Source organism: Gossypium raimondii, chromosome 10 (assembly GCF_025698545.1).
Source record: "Gossypium raimondii isolate GPD5lz chromosome 10, ASM2569854v1, whole genome shotgun sequence".
Taxonomy (NCBI): domain Eukaryota; kingdom Viridiplantae; phylum Streptophyta; class Magnoliopsida; order Malvales; family Malvaceae; genus Gossypium; species Gossypium raimondii.
In genome coordinates, this window is record NC_068574.1 from 49,306,507 (window position 1) to 49,318,008 (window position 11,502).

At 34.0% G+C, this 11,502-nt stretch overlaps 1 protein-coding gene and 1 pseudogene across 1 annotated transcript; both read right to left on the reverse strand.

Moving 5' to 3' along the window:
* Positions 1 to 511: 511 nt before the first annotated feature.
* LOC105776970 (boron transporter 4-like) lies at positions 512 to 3,674 on the reverse strand (annotated as a pseudogene).
* A 2,975-nt stretch (positions 3,675 to 6,649) lies between these two features.
* On the reverse strand, positions 6,650 to 9,551 carry LOC105778264 (probable histone H2A variant 3). Its single transcript, XM_052622497.1, has 3 exons — positions 9,541 to 9,551; positions 8,660 to 8,906; positions 6,650 to 7,094 (listed from the first exon to the last, which is right to left on the reverse strand). The coding sequence occupies exons 1-3, from the start codon at positions 9,549 to 9,551 to the stop codon at positions 6,798 to 6,800; spliced, it is 555 nt and encodes a 184-aa protein (XP_052478457.1). The 3' UTR covers positions 6,650 to 6,797.
* Between the last annotated feature and the right edge of the window lie 1,951 nt (positions 9,552 to 11,502).

An 11,502-nucleotide genomic window follows, 5' to 3' on the forward strand; every position in this document is an offset into this window, starting at 1 on the left:
GATTTTATATAGAATTTTTTTCGAATTTCTTTTTATAGATTTTGATATATTCACGTATATATTTTCATATTCATTTTATTTTTCTAGAACATGTTTTTTTTTTGGAAGAAAAATAATATTATTAAAAAAAGAAAAAAATAATATCAATGTAACAAGCTAACGAGAGAAACGCAACTCAAGCCAACATGCTTCCCTAATACATCCAGACCTAACTCTCTTGAAGGCCATATTATCACAACGCTCGTAATAAGACACGGTTGGCAAGACAATGAGTAATCGTATTTGCATCCCGACATATCCAATGGAAGGATAACGCTTGAAAATGCTTCAATTTATTATATTTGTTATTTGTAGTACGAGTTTCCGTTTATTGAATCATAATTACATCCAAGGAAAACAAACCAGAGTTGCAGCCATAATTTTAGAGAAAAATGCCCAAGGAGAAATTGCAAAGGGAATCCACCATGGCTCATGGGCATGCCATGGGACATCGTTCAAAAGGCCAAAGGAGAAAAAGCAAAATGAAACAGGCTCTTTTATTATTATTACTCATGTAAGGAAGAACATATTTTAACAATAAGACCAATAAAAGAAATTGGCCTTTCAATTTGTCAAAAACCATGAAGAAAAAAGGGGAAATACTGTGTTGAATCTATACAAAAGGCAACATTCTTGGACATTCTTTCCATAGGATCATGATTGTTTCTTCAATCAACCACAGGATGACGGTTATCGTTGCCGGTTCACCGGACACTAAAGTTTAATGTTGCTCTCATGGACGAACCCGTATCCCATATTCAAGCACAAGGATGATGAGCTATATAATCTGGTAATGGAATATCATATTGCAAAATGTAGATTTAAATATATAACATATATATATATACCTTATGTAACCTTTCTTCCTTTCTAAACTTCAACTCTCCTCTGTGGGTTGTCATTTCATCCAATATCTCAGCATCACAAATGCTGTCTTTAGTCCCTTCACTTGTTGATTCTCTTTCTGGTCTAAACACTACCTTGTCTATGCTTTTGCATGGTTTGCCTACAATTTCTTGGTACTCGGCAGCATCAAGTTCCCGAAGACATTCAGGAGTGAAAAGCTTTGGAAGGATGTACTGTCTGATGCTGATGAGGAGGAAGAACGGCATCGGGAACAGTATTCCAGCTGTCGGGAACTATGTCACCCCGTAACATGCCACAAAATATACCAATTGGAACAATGTAAACATCAAAATGGACTTGAAAGGTAGTCTCCAAATACGGTGCATGAACACCTTCCAAGACTCTGCTCAATGATACAAGAAACAAAACCATGTCAACCCTCCCATTCAGTTTCATAAAACGTCTGTTTTAAGGTACAATGACTTACTTGTAACGCCAGCTGGGGTGATGAACAGTAGCAACAACCTTCCCCAGAACTGGTTCCCTGGGAGGCTGTCAGGCAAAGTATCCCCACAGTATCGAGGTAGGAATCTTTTTTACGATAGGCAGAGCAGACAATGAAAGTCCAACAAGCAATGACTGCAACAAGTTGCTCATCCTTTGCTCATTAACTCTTACTGGCAAATAAGCATCGATATATTTCTCAGGATCGGAATTTTCTTTCGCAATTGCCTTCCCGTCACGTTTCATTACAGCCTCTTTCAAGTTCTTCAACTCTTATCTACTGAAGTAGATTGCAATCCAAAAATTATTATTTAGTGAGTCTTGTAGCCAATCAAATATGCTTGCAAGCATGTCTATAGTACTTACAGTAACAGATTCGTCCATTTCTATGAACACAGCTTTCATCCTTCCTTAAATTTCTGAGTTGCTTTCTAGTTGTGATATGCCCTCCTTGGCACTTTTTACCCTTTTTTTTTTCTGAATAATAGAGGAATGGTCTCTAAAAAAGTACAATGTCATACCTGCTTTTTGAGAACTGCAAGGCTCTTAATGTGCATGGGAGATTGTGGAAGGACCCCATATGAAGGAGGGAGTCCCAACAACCCACAAATCAAAGTATGGAACCATGATTGACAACAAGCATTTAAGCCTCATATATTATGAAATACGTATATAATGAAAATATAACTTGTAAGAGGAGTTTAAGTACCATAACTCCTAGCAGTAAGATATCATAATGGTAAGCAGAGGGAATTTTAAGGTTGAACTCCTTTTGTTGTGCCATCTGTGAAGCAACACTGTGATCAAAGAAGTATAAACCTGCTATCATTACTGCTGGTATAATGGCAACAAAGATGTACATAATTGGCACCTTTCCCATATCCTGTAACAAGGAAAAAAAAACATTTTAGATCTTCAACACATGCTCATTTTAGAGACAGTTCAATGGTAAGTATATCTAATAATGGATTCTTAACATACCTTTATCACAGTCCAATGATGGAATGTTTCAGGGTCCCAAAGCTGTGGACAGAACAGCCTCCTAGGAACTCCAGAACTAACTTGTCCGGGTATCGTGTAAGACAATGCTGTCCAACACAAGATCATAAGGGGAACCCCATAATCTGCAACAAAACCTCGAAGCCAACCTGAAAGAAGAGCCGACAGAAACATGACTTTTAAAGACCGGTGAAACTATCAAATCAGTAAAATCCCAATTAGTGAGTTAATGTAGGTACCTGTTCCATAACGCCACAATCTTGCCTTAAGTGTCTTTAAGGAAGTTAATAGAACCCCAAATGAGAAAATGATTGCAAGCAACCCATTTGTGTAAAGCCAGGGGAACTGATATTTCTCTAACTTGGGATTTTCACCTTTGGGAACATGGAACTCACTGATCACTCCCTATCATCCAAACATTATTATTATGGAGGTTAAAAGTTAAAACCACAAGAATCTGTCATCATAAACAACATAATTTCTTTGTTGTTTAAGTCATTCAATACCTTAATAGCCTCTTGAAGGAAAAGAACAGTTATCAACATGCCCAAACCCTCTCCTGCAATTCTTGTAAATCTTGTGATTATGGTTCATGCATTGAATATAGCAAGAAGAATGAACAGCATAGCTGTCCATACGCACACCCTGGTAAAAGAAAGCAAATAAGAACATTTCTGTGGAATCAAGAAGCTAGAAAAAATATTAAAATCCATTACCATGCAGTCCAAGCTAAGAAGAGTTCCCGACCCAAGTCTGGTCTTTGTTTGCAGAAATGGTACAAATAAGTATACATTATAATTGTTGTCTCTGCAACACCTACTATCAACAAAGGCTGTCCACCTAGAATGGAGTGAATGATTCCACAACTAGTTGCCGAAGTCAATGTTTCCACCGCGCCGAGGGCATCATCTGAAACAAGAAAAGAACAAAAACAATATAAGGTTTATGAGTTTTCAGCACTAATAACAATTGAACATTCTAGTTTTTAAGGTGATAAACAAATGGAGTACCTGTGTCTCGACTCAATTGCTCTCCAAAGGCAATTACAGGCAGTGCAGAAGCAAAGAAGATGTAGAAAGTTGGAGCTAATATCCTGGTAGAAATAACAATTGAAATATGAATCAAAATCGGAAATGTCTTTATCAAAGGAACATAACGTAGTGCCAAAAACATCAAAAATACCGAAAGCCAGAGCGAAGTCCATTGGTCCAATCTTGCTTGTAGAAAGCGCTTCTACCCTTGATGTCTTTGATCATCCCTTCGAATGCAGTTCTCATGTTTCCCATAGCTGATTCAATAGAAGTAGAAAAAAATTGGTTTTACATGAATCTTATATTCTACAATGACAGCAACACATGTATCCAAAAACATCCTCCTAATCACATAGGCAAAACAGTGCAGTGTATAAAATGCATGTGTGTGGATTTTGTGAAGACCAATGATAGTCGTGACTACTCATAGAGTTGTGAATGGTCCGGGCCGGGTGCTGGACCCGATTGATAGGCTCAAGTCTAGCCTAAAAAATGGGTTTAAAATTTTGTTTAAGTCTTGTTTGAATAAAAATGTTAAAATTCGGGCTCAACTTGGCCTGTCTATATTAATTTTTCTTTTTATATATGAAAATATAATACATCAAAAACATTAAAATAAATATTTCTCAACAAATTGAAAATAAATTAAAAAAAAATTACAATTAAATAACACTAAGATATGTGCAACTTAACAAGCAAATGTCTCTAAAATAGTAGCAAAATTAACAATAAAACAAACTTTTACAATATCCAAACAATAACAATATAATAGTTAAATGACAATAAAACAATGAAAAAATAACAACAAAGTAGAAGCAAAATAGTAGGATTTTTTTTTGAAAATTTGGATCGGGCCGAGCGAAAAGAACTTATTCAAGGCCCAATCCATTTAGAAAACAGGTCTTTTTTTTTTTTTGGTCAAGCTCATTTTTCAATACTATAATTTTGCCCAAATCCTTTTACTTTTAACATGATTCAATTCATGAACAAGTCTAAACCATTAGATAATAAAAGAGAGAATCAATTACCAAAATAAACACAATTTAATTTATCAGAATTTAAAATAATTTATCAGACCTATTTTTAAAGTATAAGTCAGCCGAACCGAACTTAACATTGGTCGGATCAATCACACGTCCCGGTGAAATAAAATTCCTTTATTATTATTATTTTTTATGTGACAGCGGAGGTTTTTCATTTCACTGTATTGAATACTTAACCATTTTAAAATAAATATATTATAAATACAGTTAAAATAATTTAATTTACTTAATCCACTTATATATAAATATATTTAAAAATATTAACTATTATGGATATAATTAAACAAACGGAGCTATTTAACCACCAAAACCGCTAAAATCGAAATCCACCTAACATAATTCATCAGTTAAGTCAGATAAGATGTTTAATCCACTTATGCTCGTACAAATTTTTACGTACCACCACTAAAATGAAAATGGGGAGAAAAATGGTGTCGGACCTCGATTCTCCGGCGCTGGACACTGCTTTCAAGTCAGATTTTATTTCTTCTCTTCAACTTTTGCCTCCCCTTTAAAATGAAAAATATGTAAAAGGTCCAAATGAAGGATCAAACTTTCTAAAATCTTCTTCCCTGTTTGCAGTTTACACAGAGAAGAGAGGCTGAGAGGGAGAGGGAGAGGGAGAGGCTCCATGCACAGACCCTTTATACTATACCACCAATTAATTTATTTGGTATTTTATATTTGATTTAATTTACTAAACCTTATATCTTATGCGCCAATATTTTATCATTCAAATTAATTAAATATTTTAACTTATTAAATTATTCAAATATATATTTAAAAATAGATGAAGACTAAATATGTAAATGAATATTGGTTCGAATAATCGAATTCATTATCCAATAATAAAATAGATCCCAAACTTTGATATTCGACGCTATTTGAATTAAAATAGATTTAAATGTTTTTTTTTTGAATCAAGGTATCATTTATGTCTATTTTACGGTTCGTAGAGATTAACTCTTTCAAAGTTCATGATTGTCCTTCTCAACAATGTCATCTTTAGGGCACGTTTAGTTCACTGTATTGGAATAGAGGCGTAATAGCAAATCAATTGTTTGGTTGAATGTAATGGAATAGAAGCGTAATAGCATTCTTGTGTTTGGTTGAATGGAATGGAGGTGTAATAGCATAATGAAAAAACTAAAATGTCTAGAATCCCCTTAGCATAAATTTGTTTAGGTAAATGATTATTGTTATTGTTATTAAATTTTAATAAGATTATTAATATCAATAATAAATAATTTAATCATATTTTAACATAATTATTATTAAATATATTATAATTAAAATATATAATTTAATAAAATTCTTAATAATCAATATTCTTATATGAATTTACTCAAATCATAATATATGATACTATAAAATATAATTTAACATAATTATTATTAAATATATTTTAATTAAAATATATAATTTAATAAAATTTTTAATAATCAATATTCTTATATGAATTTACTAAAATCATAATATATGATACTATAAAATATAATTTGAAATAATTATTATTAAATAAAATTTAATTAAAATATATGATTTAATAAAATTCTTAATAATCAATATTCTTATATGAATTTACTAAAATCATAATATATGATACTATAAAATATAATTTGAAATAATAATTATTAAATATATTTTAATTAAAATATATGATTTAATAAAATTTAAAATAATTATTACTAATAAATTTTCTTATATGAATTTGTATAATTTAAAATAATTATTATTAAATATAATTTAATAATAATATATAATTTCATAAAATTCTTGATAATAAATTTTCTTATATGAATAATTAATATTAAATATAATTTAATAATGATATATAATTTCATAAAATTCTTGATAATTTAATCATGATATCGTATTAATCAAAATAAAATATTTAAATTAACTAATGATATTATCAAAGTTGAGATACCAAATTATATAAAGATTAAATCTTAAATATACCAAAAGTGGAAATTCATCATTGATAGATAAAAAAGTGTTGATAGGTGTTACGATAAGGAATAGGATGGACATTACTTTTATGTAGTTTGTATACCTCTTGGATATTTAATTTGTAAATATACAAGCAAATTACAGTATAATTTAAGTTCATGCAAATAAAACTTACAGATATTAAAATATATTATTAACACAGGGTATTAGAAGAAAAAGCATATCAGGGAGCAGTTTGTAATTCAAAATATCAGCTGTTTGAATCCATCTTTATAATTTAAATCCTGAATCTCCATGATTATCTACTGAAACAAGCAAGGACTTGAAACATTTTACTGACGTTTATGGGTACAGATTAAAACAGACAGATAACTTACATGAACTACTCCTTCAAAGATTTGTTGATAAGTGATTTGTGAATGTGCGGGATAGCACCGCCGCCTGCTATAGTTCCTTTAATCAAGGTGTCAAGTTCTTCATCACCCCGGATAGCTAGTTGCAAATGTCTTGGTGTGATTCGCTTAACCTTCAGATCCTTGCTCGCGTTACCTGCCAGTTCTAGCACTTCTGCAGTCAAGTACTCGAGAATTGCAGCTGTGTATACAGCAGCTGTTGCTCCGACCCTTCCGTTTGCACTAACCCTTGTTTTCAGCAGTCGATGGACACGACCCACCGGGAACTATAGGAGAACATACAAAAATAAGAAAAGTAACTGATTATGATTTAGAAGAACCAACTGGCATTCTACTTGTATACAAACTATAATAAAATGTTCAGTCTATCATGTATCCTACAGAAGATGATGCTAATATGCCGTGATAGCATGCAAACTGCAAAACAATTTAGGATGCAGTGAATACACATACACTCTTAATTCAAACACGGAAAAGGAAGCTGATTTCAAGATTCCAGAAACCTATTGGCAATAACCAAGTCAAGTTCCAGATAACACAAGAACCATTGATAAGCTTGTAACTGAGGAAACCTATCCCAACTGGCTGAAGAATATAACCAACTCAACCATCATATCCACCAAAACCTACCAAATGGCAAAAGTTCAGGGTAGTAGGCTATTCCTATGGTGGCCATAATGAACCTAAGAAGATGCAGAACCAAGATTGAGGAGGTGCAGTATGTTGACAGCATATAGGAATAGACCAACTCATACATACCTTTTGATTCATAAATTAATGAAGCCTGCCCCCCTCCCTTTTTCCTTTCTCTCTATCTCTAACACATGATGGCAAATGTTGTTGGGTGTAGACTTTATCGGACCAGAAAAAAATTGGTTTATAATTGACAATACTATGAGCCATCTTTTTAGATGAAACTAAAATACCTGCTTTGTATATAAAAGTAACACGCATAGCATTTATCACAGTCAACAAGACCTTAACAGACATCCACATCGCTTTATTCAACAACTCAGTTATCTTCCAAATTGGTAAAGACTTCAGATAACAAAATGTCAATGTCTACTAATGACATGGCAAGTAGCTGTAGCAAGAAAATTGCAAGCAAGTCATATGCAGATAAATTTCAATTCAATTAGATCAACCAAAACAGATAAATTGAACCGATATTTAATAATCAAAATAATTGTAAGAGACAAATCATCTTTGAAGTGTCAATGCTTTATCAAATGAGCATATCCTGAAATGTTGGCATTTGACAGGAGCAAGGTTACTATCTAATCATTTCTCACAGACGAGATCCTCCTTCACTTTAAATTTCAACAGCTCCTTGGCATAAGGAAATTACATTCAAATCTAAGATGCTATAAAACTAATCCACTAGATGTAAAAGCCCGAACGAGTAATCAACAGGAGCATATTGTCCAAACTCCAATTGTGTTGCTCGCTCTTCATTTTTTCAAGGTACCTATGTCGACATCCATATCGGACATCGGTATAGGGTATGATCCTTCAAATACAAGGAAAGCTTAAAAGATTGTTGTCTGCACACATTCTGTATCCAACACTTATGTCCAGTCCAAGTAACATAGAACCCTACACCCCATCATTCCCCCCTTTCTTTGCCCTACTCATGGAAATAGTAATTAATAAGGCAGAAATCTAGACCATAATTGTTCATAGAATACATAAGGTAACCAACAAAGAGCGTAAAACGCAATTGTTCCAGTATTGTCAAAAGTGCAAAGGCGCACTCATGGGTGCTGGAACCCAGTATTGTCAGGTGCAAGGCACAAAAAAAGAGAAGGAATTGTTCCAGTATATTCCTTACCGGTTCCAATGGACAGAACGCAGTTTCACCGATGGAGAGGAACGAAAAACGTGAGATGGAGGCTACTTTCTGATCGGTGTTCGAAGTCCAGTTGTGACGCCAAAGAGAGGTAAAAAAGAGAAGGAGAAGATGACGAGGAGAGTGGAGAAGAAAGGTAGAAGGAAGAAACAGAAGACGGTGGATTTTGGGTAAGACAGAAGCGTGAATCGAGGGTAAAACAGGGACCAAAACTGAATCAGGACCTAATCTGAGCGCAAGGAAGGGATTAGAAATCGGTGGATTTTGGAATTACATCCGTAATGTAATAGACCCGTATTAGGCCAATACACCCAACCAAACAATGTATTGAGTAGGGCCCACGATTAGGGGTGTAATGGCTATGCCGATACACCCAACCAAACATGGTGTTAATGTTTGTACCTATGTTTTTTTCTTGAAAGTACACCTAACACTGGTTAGTAAATAAGTTTAAATGATGGTCGGAATTTGTTAGAATAATGAATCTAATATTTAGTATAAAAAATTGAATATGATCTAAATCTAAGAATAAACCATATAATACATAATTTTTGTTTTAGAATACGAGAATTTAGATATACAAAAATTAAAAAGTTAATTTATTTACTTTATTTGTCATAATTTAGCCATTGTACTTTACCCAATTGAGAAGTTAATCTAGTTATTGATAAATACATGTACTTAATAACTTAAACATGGGGTTAAGTAAGATTATTAAAGTTTCTCTTATCTTAACCAATTGTTGAAGGTTCGATTCTCGCTCTAGGTATGAAGCAGCTTTAAAACTTGTAGCCAACGTCTACCCCTGAACGGACCTACAGAAGGATTGCCTATAAATTATTACACTATTAAAGAGAACAAACTCTTGTAGCATTTAGAGTTTGTTTTCCTAGCACGTCTTTGTCTGCTGTGTCAAGCACGTTCTTATTTTTTAGGGTTTTAGTGTGTTTTGTGGTTTTTCCAAGGTTTTTGGGCGGTGCCGTCAAGATTAATCACTTGATTTCTTTAAATTTGATGACGTTTTGTTTGGGTGAAATAGGGGAATGGAAAGAGGATTTGTTGCGTTATCATTGGACAATGAGGATGAGGAAGTTGTTCAAATGCAGAGAGGGCCGAATCCAGTTTATTAGAAGAAGGGATTATGTTTGGTAGGGTTTTTTTAACAGCAAGTATTATACACTTCCCAATGATGAGAAGCACGATGCAAATCTCTGGCATCTAGTTAAATGGGTTCAAATTTCATAGGATAGATCTAGAGAGGGTTTTGAAATGATCTCTATGGACCTTTAACAGTCATTTATTATTGGTTCATCATTTGGAGGATGGTGAAGATCTGCTGAAGGTGCCTTTAATCTTTTCAAATTTCTGGGTTCAGATTCATGATGTGCCTCTGGGGTATTTCTCTGAGGCTCTGAGGAGACAAATGGGGGATTTTATTGGGAAGTTCTTAGAATATGATGGCGAAAATTTGGGTAGAGGGGTGCGAAATCATCTTCGTATCAGGATACAGATGGATGTGAGGCGTCATTTGAGAAGGAAGAAGAGGGTTTTAGCTTCATCTAGGAATTGATCGTATGTCAATTTTAAATATGAACGATTAACTTTATTCTGTTTCTTTTGTGGCTGACTAGGCCATAGCGATTCTTTTTGTCAAGTGAAGATGAATTTAGGGTTTGAAGCAACTGAGATAGGGTGAAACTCATCACTAAGAGCTTAATCTAGACGAGCACTAACAATGAACTATGTATGGTTGAAGGGAGAAGGAGGAGAGGCAAAATAGGGGAATAATTACGAAGAAACTGATTTGGGTAGACACAAAAGGGAGGAAGAGATTAGAGGAAGGTTGAGAGGTTGTATTAACCCCATATTGAGGATAAATTTAGAATGAGACCTTAATCAAAATTTGAGTGTGGAAGGGATTCATTCGAATTTACAAGGTTGGGTAGACATGGACCAAGATTCGATGATGTGTGTGATGGAGGGTGGTGATGGGAAGAAGGGGCCTAGAAGGGAGAGTGATAGATCTATGGAAGGAGAGGAAGTGGGGCTATTGGTCGTGAAGAACATGAGGGTGTTGGAAAAAAAACCACTTTATATCGGCGGCTGCCAAGGGGCAAGTTGACTGGTCGCAATGAAAATCTTTAGTTGGAATGTCCGTGGATTGGGGAGTTCACGGGCTATTAGAAGGTTTCAGTATGTACTGATACTGTATAATCCTCAAGTGGTCTTCATCATGGAGACTAAATTGAGCAAGTTACAAATGGAAAATGTTAGAGGAAGTGTGATTTCTAAATATGGTTGATATTACAGCGGATAGATCGAGAGGAGGTTTATGTTTGGCATGGAAGGATAATATCAATGTTAGTTTAAAAAGTTATTCTGCCTATCACATTGATGTCGCCTTGAAGGAAAGTGATGATGGAAATGAATAGGAGTTTATTGAGTTTTATGGCTTCTCTTATGTACAGAATAGATGGGCTACTTGGAAGATGTTGAGAAACTTAAGTTGATCCCAAGGCTTACCTTGGATGGTTTGTGGAGATTTTAATGAGATTTTTTATTCCTTTAAGAAGGTGGGTGGCATACCAAGGGAAAAGAAGAGAATAGCTGCTTTTAGGGATGTTCTGGATGAGTATCAACTAATGGATGTTGGTTTCTTGGGTACTTGATTTACATGGGAGAAGGAAATATGCTGAAGACTAATATTCATGAAAAGCTTGATATAGGAGTGACAAATTTGGAAGGAGGAATATGTTTCCATCAGTAGTAATCCATCATTTGCCACATTCTTTCTCTGACCATTGTCCCCTTTAGCTAAATAAAAA

Bases quoted from the DNA above. Each gene is read 5' to 3' on its own strand.
- LOC105778264 (XM_052622497.1), bottom strand. The intron at 7,095-8,659 runs GTAAGGAATATA...GTTCTCCTATAG, and splicing joins CGTTCTGTCCATTGGAACCG to TTCCCGGTGGGTCGTGTCCA.